Source organism: Daldinia caldariorum (genome assembly GCF_022478825.1).
Source record: "Daldinia caldariorum strain CBS 122874 unplaced genomic scaffold F4812scaffold_2, whole genome shotgun sequence".
NCBI lineage: Eukaryota > Fungi > Ascomycota > Sordariomycetes > Xylariales > Hypoxylaceae > Daldinia > Daldinia caldariorum.
Window position 1 is genome coordinate 2,084,527 of NW_025953038.1, and position 18,003 is coordinate 2,102,529.

Sequence of the window (18,003 nt, forward strand, 5' to 3'; positions counted from 1 at the left end):
GTAAATTCAATAGTTGATATGTTGTAGATCTGTTTATATATAAATAGTCATATATATGCCGACCCTTAATAGAGTCCTTTCATCAAGACGTTTCTATGCCTCCAAACGCCGTTGCTCATGCATCGCAGCTAAATCATGCCAATTCGTCAAATCTCCCCCAAAAAACAACCCTGGGTATCACAGCCCGTTTCTTTCCCCGGGACACTTTGGCAAGTGTCCGAACTCCTCCGTACTCCGCTCGGACTTTTATATATATAGTATTCGACGCCCTCGTCCAATCTTAAAATAACCTCCCTTAAGCCTTAGTTTTTTGAACAACATTCGACAAGGCCGTACTTCCGTTTCCGAAGCCCTCACTATATATCACATTGTTCCACCAGAAGCGGCACTCATCCAGCAACCTCTCAGTCACGTTGCCGGTCTGCGCCGGGATACCCTTGTTTTGGCGCCCGCGGGCTCCCATGCGTTCGTCATTACCCTGCCCGAACAGGGCAAGTTTTCCTACGTTTTCTGCGTTGTTGGCAGTGGCGGTGTCGTTAACGAACGGGCTGATAAACTTCGGCCATGATAACCCAACCGTATCGTTCCGACGCGGCCCGGAATTTGGATCCCCAGTAACGGCAAACCGGGTCCAAAATCCGTTCATAGAGTCTGCTATCGTTACGATCCCCGGATATTTGCCAATGACGTCCATCTCGTGTGCTATGATAGGAGCTTCGTCGCCGTGGTCTGCACCGCCATGACTGTTTGATCGAGCCGCATAATGATATGTGTAGACGGGACCGGCATCAGCTGCCGTCGAAGCGAAATGTGCTGTCTGTAGTACTGGACAAATATAGGCGTAATGCCCATACCCGTCATCCAACCTCCAAAACTGTGACCCGAAGCCGGTAGGTGGCCGAGTAATGTATAAGCTTTCCCCGCGTGGGGTACTAGGATCGGGGTATAGCGAGTCTAGCGTTTCTATATCTGTCTTATTGAGAGCCGGAACAATGGCAGTCATAAGCGTACGCAATGCCGACGAGTTGCTTGCATGACTTGGGACGAAATCGGCGCCTTCGTCTGTGTTATATCCCGTCATGATCGGGATACGTAGTACGTGCCCCTTCTCCCAAGATTTTATTGGTAGGTCTGGTATTATTCCCCCAGGACCGTCAATGGTAGGCTGGAAGGGCCAACGTATACTCGGATTCCAATGCGCAAATACCGTGTGGGACGCAGAAACGATCTTGTCTAAAGGAAGAGCACGCAACTCTTCGAAAATCTTATCGTCAGTCGTATTCTCTAATCCACAGTTTGTAAGAAATTCTTTGAATTGCTGTTCATGAAGCGGATGAGTAGGGTTGAAGGTAGCACGAGCCGTTGATCCGCCAGATTCAAGAATCGCCTTTTGGAAAGGTGGAGGTGCTGAAGTTAGCTTATTCGCAGGCGAGTACGATATTAGGTGATGCCCAATCTTGAGGTAATGTTAGTATAAATCAGTCCGTGGGTCGTAGACAGAACGTTGAGAGTAGGAGGAGGAACACTTACCGAATGAGCACCAGCACTTAAACCCATTATCGTAACATTCTTCGGGTCGCCGCCAACGTCAGCTATGTTGTCTTGTACCCATTGAAAAAGAGCCTGTTGGTCCTTCAACCCTATATTCAGTAGGCCTTCCTTTGCCGATACTGCGCTTGGGAGGAAGCCCAAAGCTCCAACTCGGTAGTTAAAGCTTATACCAATGAGAGGTGTCTCGGACCAGGAGACAAACGTCATCATATTTCTTTCCTGGCCACTTCCACCGTTGAATCCACCACCGTGAACATAAATCACTACAGGCAACTTGTTACCATCAACACCAAGCTTTGACATTTCGGCTTCAGCGGTCGCCGCATCATCGCTGAAATGAGGTCTAAAAATATTAAGATTTAGACAATCTTCGCCCTGGTTCTTCCCACCGTTACCTTGGGGGCAGATATGGCCAAAAGTAAGAGCTCGTTGGACATTACGGCTTGTTGTGTCATTTATTGGCTGCGGAGGTCTAAAGCGATTGTTTCCAGCAGTTGACTGCGCATAGGGTATTCCGCGAAAGACTTCGATGCTACGTGGAACGTTCGGGCTTTGCGCTACAACCTCGCCAAGATAGGTCCCTTGCTTTAGTTGGACTTGATTTGTTTTCTGGCGCATTGTTAGTTCTCATGTAACGAAGAGGGTCGGCAGTATAGGATTGTGATCATGTAAGTTATGTATAATAAAGAATTGTCTCCCTTTTCTCACCTTAAATGCTTCATGTAAATGTCCTCTATTATCCAGCCATAGAAGAACGGCTAGAAGGATAACGACGACAACGAAAAAGAAAGCAATGAGGGCCTGGCGTGTCCGGCTTGTACGAATCTTAGTCGTTTGAGTTTGTAACCACCGTGGTATCCTAGTGCTCGAGGGGTTCTTGCTATCTAGAGGCTCCCGACTTATTATCGTCTTGGAGCTCTCAGTGTCCCCGAGTGAATTTTGGTCCATGGTTTCTTGGCCATGGGGCGGGAGAGAGGGGGGCTTGAGAGGATCTATGGTAATGATAAAGACATTTTTCTTCTTCGGCTCTGCCATTTGACTATTCGGATTTCCGAAGCTTGACCCTCTTTCTAGGATGCAGCTTGGGGAATAACTGCGCCGCCTGTGCCTATTACTAGAGAGCGGATATCGAGGCGGAGCTTTTGGGAAACCAAGGGGGAATCCTCCGTCGTCCAGGGGTCAAAAAGCTTAACAGGCAGTTAGGTTGGTAGATTGACGGCAGTAAGAGATAGGTATTCCCGATGCAGAAAATGCAGACCTTTTATCCCTTATATGTAAGTAATGTAAGTGTGGCCTGGCACACGATGGTCTTGGTTGTTCTTGGTTAAAATACGTAAGGGAAGCTAATAAGGAAAGGTGATTCAAAATCGGCAATTCACTCCAGAATCAGTCACATCGGGGTTATTCATGTCATTATGTACCTACCTGACCTATGTTCCGGCGGCTTCGCGAGACCCTTTGGTAAAAGGTTGTGATGATTATTTTATCTATTTTGAGTCTGGGCCTGCCTGGACTGCGACTGGGGTGGAAGAAACAAAGCTGCAGGACTTCCATATTAAGTGATCGTTGTACTTGTACGAAGTACAAATTGTGCCATTTTTGGTACATGGGAATTCTATGCGTTGGCGCTGCCGTTCTCGGTAGTTCAGGTTCAGAGGTACATTCCTATGCAGGGCTAATAATCAGATGGAGTTTTGCTAGGTAGTGAGGCAGTACCTAACCTTCTCATTGTCCCACCATTGTCCCATTATTTATCCATTATCAAACAATTATCTGCTAGCAATTGAGCCTTTTCCCTTCCAGTATTGAACTTTGACACAAGGAGGGAGCACATGCGAAAGTTCGTATTAGGCATGTACAATGCAAACTATGCAAGGTACATAAGTAGGTACCTACCTGCCCTAATGCTTTATACCTCATACCTTAGGTAATAGGTCTTATCGGCTATTGGATCGGTTTCTTTCCTCTAAAGTTACCGTTACACAGTTGCAGTTACACATGCCCCTTTGACTGTCCTACTTCACATCCATTGTGCCACCTGCAGAGTAATACATTTTGCATCTTTACTGGTATGACATAAAGTAGGTACCTTGTGAGAAGCAAGCCATGAGGTCCTTTCAGCCTTTTCAAAAGTGTCACGATCGTGATTGATGACTTTCAAACCAAGAGTGCGAACTCGACGCCGTCGGATGCTAACGATCCACGGATTATAGCAACGGTTTCCACAGATTCGATCACTTGGCAAGAGAGGGCGTCCCGTATTCCTGGGCCAGCCTGGCGTTTTTTTGTGCTATGCCCTGCCAGCCTGCTTAGGCTGTTCTAGATCATGGACCGTTCCTGCTAATTCATAGCCTACCTGAGTGGACTTGGGTGGATTGTGGGATGCCAAGCGAAATTAAGCTTTTGAAACCTGACCAACAGGAATCCCGTCCAGCCCACCAGCCCACCAGCCCACCATCGCCCATAAGCTTATTGCCCATACGGCATTAGCGCATCGACTAGGTGGTAAACCTATCACGCTGATGGCACGTCGCACGGGGAGTTGCGCTCCAACCATTGCTCGAGGTAAGAAGCCCAGCTGAAGAATTCACAAAATGTCTGAAGTTGGTCCCCCGTGACACCGCAGCTGTTGTTACTGTTGCCTACTGCTACTGCTACTTCTACTGCTACTACATCGCCATTGTTCCAAATCCCTCGACATCTTCGCCCGGATTAGCATCTCACAAGAACCAAAGTCGGCCCTTATACCCGGTGCCCGATCTGGGAGATTAAAATGCAGTGCAGCAGCCAAGGACGTAGCCGCCTTCAAACTTTCAACGGGTGATATTCAGCGCGTGCTAGGCAGTTCTCATTTGCGATGCAATGATTTTCCAGGCATGATCGAGGCGATTCGCTACTGATTAGGTATTCGCATCTGTAGCGGAAACTGGATAACCCTTCCCCCGCCCCCAATTCAAAGCCGGCAATGGCTCAACTTACTCCCCACAAAAGCCGACTACGTACTTACCTAACTTGTCAATGGCTTCCATCACTGATAAGGTCGATATCATAACCGTTTTCTAACCAGCCGTATCGCCGATGATATTACCATCGACGGTCTTGCGCGCTATCAGCACGTGGGTTAAGATGTCGACATCAGCTTACCCCCCACGTCCGAATCTCACGTACTAAGTTTAAGCTATATGAGCAACTGTCATCATCCCCGGCTTCTCTTTACCTCGTATTGTTGGACTACGCTATTGGGTGGAACACTGCCCATTAATTTAAACATCTTACCATATCTTCAGTTCTCCTCTTACCGTTTGTATGTTGCCTAATGCTACGTTCCCTGACGATATCTAGGTACCTGATCAATGGGCAGACCAACAGGTCAAGTTGCCAGCTTGTACAACCCGCCCATAAGTCAACACAATCATGTCATTGACTTGATATAAGTAATATAGTATGCGGGAACACGGGAGCTAAGCCATGCCATTGGTATCTTTACCACATGTAGCTGGCTATATTTCTCCAGCGGGATATCTAGGTACCTACACCTATCTACGAAGCGGGAACTTGTCAGCTGCTGCAGACTATGACTATCCCCTTCTTGGGTCTATCTTCCGACTTACACCATACCGCAATCCGTTACAACGCAAAAAAAGACGCACATGGAGCTAGCTAGCTGCGCCTCGACTTGGCAACGTCGTGCAACTCGTATTGTCGAGACCTAATAGTCCCCGATACATTAGGGTCGTTGGCGAGCGAGTCGTCGCCGATACGTGACCCCTTTGACCGCCGATTTGGGTCTAGTAACTGTTTCGCTATCGAAGACGCACGCGAACATGCTTGACAGCCGCGACACTGTCCATTTTGAAGTAATGGATGTAAGGTGATACGACTTTAGGTACCTTAGATATGTATGATATACGTAGTGCTGTCTAGGTACCTACCTACCATACCGGCAAAATATGGGTTTGTGGAATGGTTCTAAATGCGGAATGCTTTTGATTCTTGGCATTTTCTAGCGTTTTTATTAGTGGGGGAATGAATTAAAGCGGGGAATTTTTAAAAAAACGTGGAATTACAAGCAGAATCATTCCATAAAAAGCAAATCATTCCAAAAATAAAATAAAAAATAAAAAAATATTTTTTAAAAATTACAAAAGTTTAATATATAATAGGTAAACTCAATTAGAGTTTGATTATGTAATATTAAATAAAAAGAAAACTTAAAGAAAAAAAATTTGAAAGCGGTGGGTTCGAGTGGGAGGTTCGAGTCCCACTCGCAGTAAATTTTTTGAAAAATCTCTTTTTTTGCGGAACCATTACCATGTGGAACGATATAGAATAATTCCAATGATTACCATAGATTTAATGTTTTAAGTAACTTTGTAATCGTTCCATATATTTACATTTTGCCGGTATGGTAGGTAATGTCAAGTCTGCCGACGAAAGTGGTTTATATGAAACCCTGAGTGTGAGTAAGTGGGTATCTTATATATACCTACCTAGGTACCTAACCTAACCTACCTAGATATACATACTAGACGTGTATTCATACGCATATTTAGGGTCGGTCCTATGCGAATTTCCAAAGCTCTCTAGGCTGTCTATTATGCAGTATCATACGATGCTATACGCTTATCGTGCAATACATTGAACATTCCAATTATATACCCTAATAAAGGTCAAGTCCTAACGACGAGCTTGATCTGTGAGTAACCGCAATTTATGTTCCCATGATGCCATTAACTCGGGGTCTAGTAACCAACCCACGGCTGATTGATCTGCCAACATCACTCATCGTCCGGTTGAAACTCCTCGATTCCAAGATCCCGTGCCATAAGTCAGTCCGGTCTCACAGCACTAGCACAAAGGCCAAAATACCTAGTCCGAAGCACAGGTCAGATATATATATCAACTCCAATAATAGGCAATAACTCGACGTATAGTCTTAATTAAAACAAACTGCATTATCTTCAATCAATGCATTAAAGCCAATAATACAAGTGGTCGAAAAAAAAAGAGAAGCCGACACCAACCTGGAAGTCTGTAGCGACTACACCTATAACTACACCTATACTCGAATAACTCCCCAGAAAACTACTCAGAAACAGGCTTGTAGTAGTACCTTAAACGCCGGGCTCAGTGCTTTTAAGACTCCCCCCCTACCGCACTATGCAAATACACATATTATTACACTTCAGTCCCTCCACTGATATACCCCTAATGAGCAATGTTTGTCTTGCTAATATGCATTTTTTTTAGGGCATGACGTCGCATAATGAGGAGACTGTCATTCTCTTCCTCGCTTGCTTCGCCGCCCACTCGCGGCTCTGCTGTCGAGATCGTTCGGCTGCTTCTTCTCGTGCTAGTTTAGCCAGCGCTTCTCGCTCGCGTCGCTCACGCTCTCGCTGGCTGGTCCAGGAATTATCCCGTTTGTAAATCTCCTGACCGCGTAGCCTCTGCTGTTGTATCTCTTCCAGTGACACCGAACTATGCTGTGCACTGGTGCTATCCGTTGTAGAACTTGAACTACCACGAGGTGGCTGCGCTCCGGGTTGATGTGGCTGTAGTCCTCGGCCCCGCGGTTGGCACTGGTTGTTTGTCTTTGAAAGAGGAGAGCGAGGCGTGGTCTTTGCGGTTGTTGGCGCGGTTTTGTTTGAAACCTGGTGAGTCGAATTTTCCACTAAATGTACTTTACTTTGTCGAGCCCGGCTTGCAACTGTGTCACGAGGAAATGTACTGGGTGTAGTATTGATTCGAATTGGTCTGGCCTTGAACTCCCTTCTCTTCCGTTCCTCTTCTTCTTGTGCTTTCAGCTGCGCTTCACGCTCTTCCCTTTTACGACGAGAGATGGCTTCTCCGGGCAACTCGAAGTTAGGCCGTGTTGGCATCTTGGTTGACTTGGAACGTCTGAGGCTTGACAGAGTTGGCTTCGTTGCTTGTTCCGTGATTGCTTGTATCGACATGCGGGCCTCACGTTTTTCCTTTAATTTTCGAGCCACTTCGTCTCCGGGTAATTCGAATGCCGGAATGGTGGGTTTCTTGTTCGATTTGGGTGGCTGTTTGGGTGGCAGAAGACTCGCTATGCCTTTGAGAAATGACCTCTTCGGCGGAGCTTGGGTCACCGGTTTATCCTCACTCTTCAATTTTGGAGGATCAAGGAAAATCATAGACGCCGACTTGCGAACAGAACGTCGGGGTTCGCTGGTTGACTGTGCTCTCGCAGAGGTAGAGCTGCTCAACAATGAAGCAGATCGCCTCGGTTGGGGAGTTACAGACCGTGTTGTCTCGGCGGTCGTTACAGATAACAGTGGTACTAAGGGTTTATTTTCCGTATCCGGGCTCTTCGGCGAGATGATTCGCTTGAAGTGAGCTGCCTCATCGAATGCCTCTAACTGTTCTTCAAGTTCGTCGAGCGCCTCCACGGAATCCTCGATCCTAGCGATGGGCTGTGCGGGTGATCTTGGGATAACAACCTCAATATGTCTATCCTTGTCCCTAGCTGGACTAGAAGTAGGTGTGGGTTGTTGGGTTCCATTGTTTGAAGGTACTGGTTGTCCCTTCACCGGCGTGAGGTGGTTGCGACTAGGTTCTGCAAGAGCCATGTTTTCTCTCGTGGGCTGTTCGTCGTCTGCTAGAACTTCCTCTCCAGGAGCCAATGGTGTTACGAGAGCTATAAAGCTGGTAAGAGCATCAGTTTCAGTTGGAGTTCCGCGCGCGGTGGTATCGCTGATAGGTAAGAGATTGAATCCAAGGTGTATCGCTTTGAAACTTGGCGTACTACCCGACTCTGTAATAGAAGCTTCAACAGGTATTCTTGTAGAAATTATTCCTTCAAACCAGCCCTCGCGATGTTTTGCTAATTGCTCTTTGGCCGAGGATATGCCTTTACGCGCAATCTCGACTAGAGTATGACCCGAAAATTTCTCAATTGCTAGGGGGGTTAAAATTAGCACACGGCTAGATGTGAGACATTTTAACACACGGCGTTAATATACGCACCTGAAGCTGGCAGTCTGAAGCAATATTGTGTCTTATTAGAAATATTGGGAGAACTGGATGTACATGTGAGTGGCGACTCGTCTTCAGGAACGGTTTCGAGAACGTCAAAGGTATTAGCAGCGATTGCTGGCCTTGTTAAGCGACGTCGACCCTGATTCTTTGGGTTATCGCACCAGTTGAGACTGGTGTTGCAAGTTTCTGTGTCTATTTGAAGCTTCTTTAAGCAGCTAGTAAGTGAATCAATTGCTAGGTTAGAGCAGACATTTGAGCGATTCTGGAGCTGAGAGATAGAAATATCACGAAGGGCAGAGCCATTGGATTTGAAGCTGTCGTGAGAAGAGTGGTCACTTTCACTGGAGCTCGTATCACTTAGGATACTTGGGATCTCGACTCTCGAGGGAACAACGGCCATCTCGATTGGGCGCGATTGGCCAATAGTCGATAAGTACCAAAAGTGAGGCAGCTGGGGGTTGCACTGCCCAGGGGTCCGAGCAAGGGTTTAATGAGACTTATTATTTGGATCCGGGCCAGTGACTTGAGAGCACGGTGTCGTCGATGAGCAGTGTGTTAGCGGGGGGGTAGCTAAGGTAGCTATTGTCACATGTATCCCCTGCAGATTAGCAAAAAGCTATTGTTACCTTTTCTTTCCAACTTGGTAATGTGGGTGAATCAGCGAATTAGATGGGTATGCTATCTGGGGAATGATTGTTTGTTATAGAATACACTAGAAAGAAATCCTTATGTTGAATCTTGAGATTCTATTTTAGGATGTGACTTGATGTTGCTTGTTGATAAATAAACAAAAACACTGCAGAACGTTAAGCTAAGCGTACTTTCCCTGTGTAATTACCTAGAAAACTTTATTTAATTGCAACTACTATGTAGGTAGCTTGATCATTTAACAGAAGCAAGCGCTATCGGTTACTGCATATACCTGTAGATACTAGCTACCAGCTATCGTCGAGGTGTAGTGTAATTACAGGTAGGTTAGGAGGTAATTACCTAAATAGCAGTAACCTACGTCAGATGCCTTTTTTCTCTTCCCTTCTTTGCTTTCCCTGGATAAAAGCTGACTAAGAAACGCGATCTGACGCGGATCTGCACGCGAATTCCATCCCCCCCACTTTCATTTCGTGGGGATTCCCTGCAGGAGCTGCATCCATCCATACCTACCTACCTCATGTATCTCCATATAGACTTACTGCACGGGTGCCACAGCCGTTGGGCTTTAAATCCTCACTCATGCAACTGCTGGTCCTATAAACATAAACCACATGGAATCGCAGATATATCCAAGTGCTCCAGTCAGCCATCATTACACGGCTTCACCGAACAGCTAATAGCATGTGCCGTGTCCCCCATATATCCCATTATCTAGTGGGGTGAATTGATCTCTTTGGCTGCTTGACTTCAAGAAACCGAGGATGAGTTATGCTCATTCTCCATAATCCCCTCTGTTTGGGCTTGTAGTGCCGGCGCATGTTCCGTTGGTATACGGACTAGAGTCTGCGGCAGAGGTAAGGTATCATCCTGGGCTTTGGATGTAGTCTCCTCTGCATTTTTCGGACTGGGCACCTTGGCTATGAGAGGAGTAGTTAATACCATGCAAATCCCTCGAGTTGAGTTACTCCATATGTGGTGGATATAAGCGTACCTGATGCCATGTTGATAGCTCGTAGTACGTTATGCCAGTTTCCTAGCACTGTTGCGATGGCTGTCACGCGCAGTTAACTAACCATAAGCTTTTAACATATCTATGTGAACGTGCATACCTTCTGTTCCATCCGAGAGAGTAGCAAGCTTCTCCTCGAGAGCTTCCATCTGATTTGCTACCGCCGCGCTTAGTTCTCGCAGTTCCTTTAGGTTTTCTAGTTCAGCCTTTTTCTCATTGACTCGGGCGAGAAGTGCGCTTGACTGTCCTGCGGACTGAGCACTAGGATTGCCCGACGTGGAGGAGGTTTGACGTATATGGTTCGGTAGCGTGCGCGAAGAAAACGCCATGGTAATAAATCTTGGTAGTTTTCGGGTTTATGAATACCTAAGTGTACATAAATCCGTATGGCTAGGTAAAATCTTTGGATGATTTTAGATACAAGTACGTATGGAAGTAACGCAATCTATCAACGTACATGTATATTGGCAGGTGGCAGGTGGCAGATGGCTAGTTGCGACGTGCACTGTTAGACTTGGACATGCGCATGTGTAAATGTCTTTATCGATAAGTAGCAGATTGGCAGATTGGCAGATTGGCAGATTGGCAGATTGGCAGATTGGCAGATTGGGTACCTACGTATGCCTTCGTGTGTGTGACCCTGTCAAGCCTGTACAAAATTGCTGGCCATAATTGTGCGTTCTATCCCCCATTCGGAAGTTTGTTGACATGCACTGTGGAGTCCAGCTACCTTGTCAACCACCTTGCCAACTCATTTCCTCGACCCGACCAAAACTTTTGATTTTCTTTTCACCGCACCATCAAACAGCAACTATCGTCTTTGCATGCTGCTGCTTCCCACCTAGTCTTGTCTTATTTGCTGCTACTAGCTAGACCCTCATGCATGGTTACTAGACTTTTCAGACTACCGTTGCAAATCTTCAATATTTCCAATTCCCTCCACCTCATGTCTTTACAATGGCACGACTCAACGAGCCAATGGTGTCAACAGACAGCGTAGAAACGCGTATGTCCCTGGTCACAGCTTCAATGTTGTCGATGCTGTAAACTAATAATTCTTACCGCAGTGCGCAGAAAGTTCTTGCGACAAAATAGAGATATCGCCCGAGTGAATTCAACTCAGTCCCTTAAAATACGTACCTTAGAGAATGAATGCGTCCGCCTGTTATCCGAAAATCTTGATCTCCGAGGTCAAATACTGCGACTGCAAACAGAACTGGAAGATAGCAGAGCGCAAAGGATCGCCAACCATGCTCTCAAGATCAAGGAGAAAATGGAGGCTCAACTGGCAGAATGGGGAACTATGCTTGCGAGTTTAGGACATGAACCTGCCCCGAGAGTTCGATCGCCTAGAGAACCGAAGAGATTGAAGCGTAGGTCAAGCATTGGACGTGTCAGTATGTCCGAATGGAGGAGAAGAGATACTGTAAGCTCGATGAAAGACTTGGAAGCTGCAGCTCTCCAAGAAGGCAGACTTGCACCCATCTGGGAAAATAAAACATGTCCACGTGAAACACTCAAGTAAGTTGTGCCTTTCGGATCATCGTGAGTAATACTAATTTTTATAGCCGAGAGGAAATCCTCGCATTACGCGCCGTCGTTGATGACACCGATGACTCTCCAGATCTTGGACCCCCACCAGTATCACGCTACGTCGACGAAGATCCCGTCAAGATTGATTTACCCCCGAGACATGCCGCATCCACTTCAGATTATGCGTCTCTAGAGAAGGCATCATCTGATCCCCAGCTTCAACACACGGAGTCAACGCCCTCTCCTAAGAAGGGTAAAACGATACACGAATCAAGCAACGATGCGCTTGACAATCATAATGAGCTAATTGAGCCGAAAACCATGGACACAGCCGAATCCCAACCTACAGCTCAAGTTACTAAGGCCAACTTGAAGAGAAAGTTGAGAGAGGAGGATGAGAAGGAGAATACCGTGATGTCTAGACCACCGACCCGAGGTATTGACATAGCAAAGGACCAACCGGAGAAAGTAGCAAACCTCAAGACCCATTCCAACAGGCCGATTAAGCTTCCCTCAAACCGGAGGGATATCCGGGACAAATCATCCGGCTCTGTAACTCAAAGGAAACCATTAGGCGCCAAAAGCACAAACGAGCATCTTAAGTCGCCCAGAAAGGCAGCGAAGCCTTCAGCTTTAGAAGAAGTCACCAAGGAAGATCTCAAGAGAAGAAAGCCTGCATCAGTTGAGATCCCGGTCCCTGAACCACAACCAGTATTGGTCGCGAGTGTAGAAATCGAAACCGAGACACTTTCTGCGGAACCCAACTTAGCCGTCCCCGAAACGCCGGAAGCGACACCGAGGGAAGAAGCACGGGATACACCCCCTCCTACTGATATTTCCTCTAGGGGGGAAACATCGCGAGGTAGCCGTAGAGCTAGGGCAGCAGTTAGTTATGCTGAGCCCAACCTTCGGGATAAGATGAGACGGCCTACGAAGCAGCTCTTCGACGCCGTGTCAGGCGAGGGCAAGCACATTCGACGAACTAGTCAGTCGAAGAAAGAAGAATTTCCCTCTTCTAACCCATCATCAGTAGTTAAGTCCGAGGAGAAGCTAGGATCGTGGAAGGATCTTCCATCAGATCGTAGCATGTCGAGACCGAGTCTAGACGTTATGGCTAGTCCCCTAGCACGAAAGGGCTCGAAGCCCTCTTCTGACGACTTGTCCACAAGCGTATCTGGTTCTAGCGGCGAGAGCAATACAACAACGAAGACAAGCTCCCGAACGGGTGGTCGCCGCGTGGACGAGATCGCAGCGCGGGAGGCTGAGGTAGCTAAAATATTTGATAACGAGGCCGACGTTTACGAATTCCCTAGTTCGTCACCGAAGGACGGCTCGAAGCGGACGGCAACAACGGAGGAGACTTCCAAGAAAAGAAGTACCAAGGGATCCCGCCAATCGAGATCAAGGCGATTATCATCGATGGCCCGCGAAGACCTGGAGCTAGACGGGGAAAGCCAGCATCACGAGAAGGGACCGAAGAGCGGAGGTTCATCCACGAGACGAGCAAGTATGGCCGCATCGAAAGAGTCGAAAATGGATATTGAAAACACAGGACATGACAATTCCTTGGAGGGAGACAGCTTAAAATAGCTCCTCCTCCGGAGATCTGGATACCTCGGTACGGGACAGGGCCTCGATGAGGCGGAGGAGTATGATGTTATGAGATGGAAAAGACAAAAAGGACAAGCCCTGCTGCACTGCACTATGATGATGATTCGTACGGTCGTTTTGCGCGAAATTTACTTATTGCTTAAGAGGGAGGGTTATATATCGTTTAAGTAATCACACAGGTTTAGAGCAAAGCGTCGAGCTTCTCTTCATGAAGCCTTGCTCTGTTATCTTTTCACGGCGTTTGGGGTGTAGACAGACGGATGGGGAAATTCAAGTGTACTCAGGATACCAATCGATCAATCAAGTCTTGTTTCTCCTCGTTTCATTCCGGGTGGTGCGGTGGTGATTACCTCCCTACCTGCTATATATCATTTATCGAGGCTGGGGGAAAAAAGGGCGACCTGCTGGTGTTAGTTTTGATCGTGTCTATCAATATATTTCTAGTCCACTGGTTTGTCATGACGCTCTGGGGGGTATTCATTGATTCTAGTTAGATATATCCATGCACTATCCATGCACTCCTCTTTCGTTTTTTTCTTCTTCTTTTAATAGGTAAGGTATATATAAATATTATGAAGACCCGCCTGTCGTGGGTTCTACGGGTTTGGTATAGGTTACTTTTTCCACGGCGACGTTTTCCACCCCGTTTTCGTCTTTTCGAAGTTGGTAGACGTAGAGTGTGAGCGATATACCTTGGACCTATAGTATTTTGTTGTTAGTTAGTATATAGTTGGTTGAAAGCGACAGATTGTAGCCCTCGACTTGTCTGTCTGTATCAGACACCTTTTCCCCTCCCTGCCTCCTTTCCTTTCTTTAATAGATATAGATGATACATATAGAAGAAGAGCTCAGCAGGTTTTGTTGCAACTTACATCCATCAAGCAGAAGCTCGGGGTCATCTCCTCGCCGTCCTTGGTCCAGCCGGTGGTGTACGCGCCGGTGGCGCTGCCGGGGTTGACGAAGAACTTATCCATGTACTCGAAGGCGTCGAAGCGGTGGGTGCCGCCCCAGCAGAGGACGTCGACGTCGAGCTTGTTGGCCTCGGCGAGCAGCAGGTCGGGCTCGGTCGAGACCAGCGTGAACCCCTCGACGAAGCCGATGCGCAGCGACCCGTGCGTGACGACCTGGGACAGGGGCAGGGAGGTCGCTTCCACGTCGAACCGCCCCTTGACGATCTTCAGGTCCGGCGCGATCGACCGCAGGTACTCGTACGTGTGCTTGTCCGTCAGGTTGCCTAGGCATAGCGTCTGCCCGATCTTTCCCGGCGAGAGAAGTTTCTTAAACTGCGAAATTGAGGGGGCGTTAGCAAGGACGCCTGGTGGGAGGGGAGGGCTGGGGAGAGGGGGTGTATGAAGTTGTCGTCGTACCTTTTGCGGTATGTCGAGAGCGCGGTCGGGGATGTGCAGGTCTCCGATCACCAGGATGAGGAAGGCCATTTGGGTGAGGGATTCTATGCAAACGCGCAAGCTCCCGGGATTTCTGAGATTCTTTGTTTTACAATCGATTCGACGACGAGGAAAGCTCGGGTGTTTGATCCTACAATGGCGGCGTATACGTATGCGTTAGGGACTGGAGTGGTAGTGCGATTCGAAGACAGCTCGGTCGGAGGTATTTGGTGTATTTGTTCCGTTTCGTGGGTATCTATATCTCCAAGTGCTTGAGTAAGGTCGCACGGGATATGTGCTCACATATTAGCAAAATACGTGTAATTGGTTAAATGAAGCTATCCTCAAGTTCCGCAAGGCTGACGTTGACACTTGAACTTCTCAGGAACGGGAGCTTTACAGGCCCCGCAATTCAAGCTATTTGGGTACGTACCCCAGATCGACATATACATTGGTACCTACGGATTAAGGTAGTACATGTTTTAGCGCTCACTGCTATTATAGTACCTACGTACCGGGAAATCTTATTAAGATAAGATCATCTCATCTTAGGACGTAATTTCCGTTGCTCTCTTTACGTTCTGTCTTGTTTCGGGTCAATAAAACGCGGCCGAAGACGGAGGTTAGGTAATAGTTAACATGGTACCTACCTAGGTAGGTAGGAACTCACTTCTAGCGATAGCTGAATTCGAAGAAGGTATCCCACCTAATTTCATATAGGGTAATAGGCGGTGGTGGCTTACTAGGTATATGCGATAAGACCTTTTCAGGTTTAGGCGATTAGCAAATAAAATCCTATAACTGCTTAAAACATCCCCAACGCTTCTTCACTTCATGCCGCTTATATCATTTTGTACCTACCTAGGTATGGATGGTTTCAACTTATAAGTGAACTTGAAACGCATTAAACTGGTGGCATTTTTCCTATAAATTTGAAACTCTAGTGGATATTTCTTACAATAGTCTACTCCAATAGCTATCATTTAAAAAGATAGTTCCCGAGATTTACGAGTCAAGCTCTACCTACAGAATAACTAAACCCGTCCTACGTTATAGTAGGCAGGTACATAACCAAAAAAGCTGGATTACTCAGTGATAATACGGAGAGCTGCCGGAGCCGTGGTCGGCAATATGCCCCACCGTCTGCTCAACAAGGCAAAGACACCTTCAACTACTTTCACTACTTCCACTGCTTCCACCATTTCCAACCCCGCAGCCCGCGTCTCGATTATATCACGACACTTACTAGGCACCGCTCAGTCCCCTTCGGATCCTAGTTTTCCAAGCAATATCTCCCCTCCAACTCAGAGCCGTAGCTTTTCTTCCTCATCTGTCAAAATGTTATCTCAACCCGAACACCCGACTCTGCTCATCCCAGGCCCCATTGAGTTCGACGATGCCGTATTACAGTCCATGAGCCATCACAGGTTTGTACCGAATAGCTAAACCCGGCGCACTCTTATACCAACACACTTCTCTGACATACAGCTACTAGCGAGTCTCATGTCGGACCGGCTTTCGTTGCTACCTTTGGCGAGGCATTGTCGATGCTGCGCCAGCTCTTCCAGACTACTTCACCCTCTTCGCAACCTTTCGTCATTTCGGGGTCTGGTACGCTCGGTTGGGATTTGGTAGCAGCAAACTTGGTTGAGCCTGGTGAAGATGTCCTCGTTCTCAGTTCTGGTTACTTCAGCGATGGCATCGCCGACTGTCTTACAGTTTACGGCGCTAAGGTCGATTTTCTCAGAGCGCCCGTCGGCAGCCGACCTCAATTACCCGAAATCGAGGAGGCGTTGAAGAGCAAAAAGTACAAGATAGTTACAGTGACACATGTCGATACATCAACAGGCGTTTTGAGCGAACTTCAGAAGCTTTCCGAGACAGTTCACAGAATATCACCTGACACATTACTTATCGTGGATGGCGTGTGCAGCGTGGCCAGCGAAGAGATCGACTTCGACGCGTGGAAGCTAGACGGAGTAGTAACAGCAAGCCAAAAGGCTATCGGTTGTCCTGCGGGATTGTCTATATCAATGTTTAGCGGCAAGGCGATGGACGTCTTCAAGGCGAGAAAGAGCCCCCCGTCATCCTACTATGCCTCTATGAAGAACTGGACGCCTAGTAAGACTAAAAACCTAAGGCCCGCGATGATATGAATAGCATATGCTAACCCGTCACGTAGTTATGCAAAACTACGAGGCAAAGAAGCCTTCGTACTTCGCAACCCCGTCGCCGCAACTTGTCCGCGCCCTTCACACGGCATTAACCCAGATTCTCACTAAGCCCCTCGCTGAAAGGTTTGCCAGGCACCGGGAGGTATCAGACAAAATCAAGAAGGCCGTAGCAGAGCTTGGTTTGAAGCAAGTTGCGACCAACCCAGACGACCAGGCCCACGGCATGACGGCTATTTATCTACCTGAAAATGTGAAGACCACCGATCTACTCCCGAAGCTTGCCAAGAGCGGTGTTATATTTGCTGGTGGTATCCATAAGGAAATTGCTGCCAAATATGTGCGCTTCGGACACATGGGTGTTAGTGTGGTATGTCTACGACTTCTCCCGCCACGATCGAAGATGATGACAAGAAACTAATCGTGATTAGACCGATCCTGCGAGGACAGATATCGATAAGGCGATAGCTGCACTGAAGAGTGGGCTTGCTGAATGCGGATATGGAAAAGCGTAGAAAACCCGCATGCCCCGCCCCGGGATACTGAGGAGAATCGAACCCGGTGCTCCAAAATAACCCGTATTTTTCTTCTCGTGACAAGTCATTTTCGGAGAATGTGTTGGTGCTTGGAGGACGGACATAAGATCACATGTTCCCAACGAGGCCGCATGATTAGAAATGAAAAAAATGAACACAGTGTAACTATTCCGCAAAGAAGGGGATAGACTAGAGGTTCCACTTCGCGGGGAATGGAAGGGGAAAAAAAGGGTCGATTTAAGGAAGCATCGGAGATGGGCTTTGCTCTATTCGGTTGAATTGCATGATTTTTTTTCTTCGGCCACGTCACATCCGACTACCCTATTCTCCGTCCTTCTCTCTTGGTCGTATAGGAAGAGCTGGACCTGTCACTTATCTTCGGGAACTTGCGTTAAATCTCTGCAACCTCAGCGGCCAAGTAAGGAACCCGAATAGTCATGTTTCTCCCATGTTCTGCTTGATAATCCTTACCAACAAAAGCGGCTATGCTACGGAACTAATATTATTCTTACGTAGAAGACGGTATCTCTTTTCCTAGAAACAGCCGCAGTTAA

The 18,003-nt window shown here is 47.4% G+C and overlaps 6 protein-coding genes across 6 annotated transcripts; 2 read left to right on the forward strand and 4 right to left on the reverse strand.

Moving 5' to 3' along the window:
* Nucleotides 1-289: 289 nt before the first annotated feature.
* F4812DRAFT_185405 (alpha/beta-hydrolase) lies at nucleotides 290-2,805 on the reverse strand. Its single transcript, XM_047930067.1, has 3 exons — nucleotides 2,260-2,805; nucleotides 1,531-2,160; nucleotides 290-1,456 (listed from the first exon to the last, which is right to left on the reverse strand). The coding sequence occupies exons 1-3, from the start codon at nucleotides 2,584-2,586 to the stop codon at nucleotides 296-298; spliced, it is 2,118 nt and encodes a 705-aa protein (XP_047793923.1). The 5' UTR covers nucleotides 2,587-2,805; the 3' UTR covers nucleotides 290-295.
* Nucleotides 2,806-6,693: 3,888 nt separating this feature from the next.
* F4812DRAFT_185427 (uncharacterized protein) lies at nucleotides 6,694-9,404 on the reverse strand. The gene is made up of 2 exons (XM_047930068.1): nucleotides 8,542-9,404; nucleotides 6,694-8,473 (listed from the first exon to the last, which is right to left on the reverse strand). The coding sequence occupies exons 1-2, from the start codon at nucleotides 8,951-8,953 to the stop codon at nucleotides 6,798-6,800; spliced, it is 2,088 nt and encodes a 695-aa protein (XP_047793924.1). The 5' UTR covers nucleotides 8,954-9,404; the 3' UTR covers nucleotides 6,694-6,797.
* On the reverse strand, nucleotides 9,388-10,754 carry F4812DRAFT_414754 (DASH complex subunit Dad2-domain-containing protein). Its single transcript, XM_047932920.1, has 3 exons — nucleotides 10,314-10,754; nucleotides 10,196-10,255; nucleotides 9,388-10,121 (listed from the first exon to the last, which is right to left on the reverse strand). Exons 1-3 carry the CDS (start codon nucleotides 10,540-10,542, stop codon nucleotides 9,952-9,954), a joined length of 459 nt encoding a protein of 152 aa, XP_047793925.1. The 5' UTR covers nucleotides 10,543-10,754; the 3' UTR covers nucleotides 9,388-9,951.
* A 230-nt stretch (nucleotides 10,755-10,984) lies between these two features.
* F4812DRAFT_185489 (uncharacterized protein) lies at nucleotides 10,985-13,477 on the forward strand. Its single transcript, XM_047930069.1, has 3 exons — nucleotides 10,985-11,219; nucleotides 11,281-11,734; nucleotides 11,782-13,477. Exons 1-3 carry the CDS (start codon nucleotides 11,171-11,173, stop codon nucleotides 13,334-13,336), a joined length of 2,058 nt encoding a protein of 685 aa, XP_047793926.1. The 5' UTR covers nucleotides 10,985-11,170; the 3' UTR covers nucleotides 13,337-13,477.
* Nucleotides 13,478-13,927: 450 nt separating this feature from the next.
* F4812DRAFT_455719 (vacuolar protein sorting-associated protein) lies at nucleotides 13,928-14,793 on the reverse strand (the record flags this gene model as incomplete). The annotated part of the gene is made up of 3 exons (XM_047936871.1): nucleotides 13,928-14,056; nucleotides 14,230-14,640; nucleotides 14,725-14,793. The coding sequence occupies 3 exons, from the start codon at nucleotides 14,791-14,793 to the stop codon at nucleotides 13,928-13,930; spliced, it is 609 nt and encodes a 202-aa protein (XP_047793927.1).
* A 1,080-nt stretch (nucleotides 14,794-15,873) lies between these two features.
* Nucleotides 15,874-17,428, forward strand: F4812DRAFT_455720 (alanine--glyoxylate aminotransferase; the record flags this gene model as incomplete). The annotated part of the gene is made up of 4 exons (XM_047936872.1): nucleotides 15,874-16,169; nucleotides 16,238-16,863; nucleotides 16,925-17,283; nucleotides 17,345-17,428. The coding sequence occupies 4 exons, from the start codon at nucleotides 15,874-15,876 to the stop codon at nucleotides 17,426-17,428; spliced, it is 1,365 nt and encodes a 454-aa protein (XP_047793928.1).
* Nucleotides 17,429-18,003: the final 575 nt, after the last annotated feature.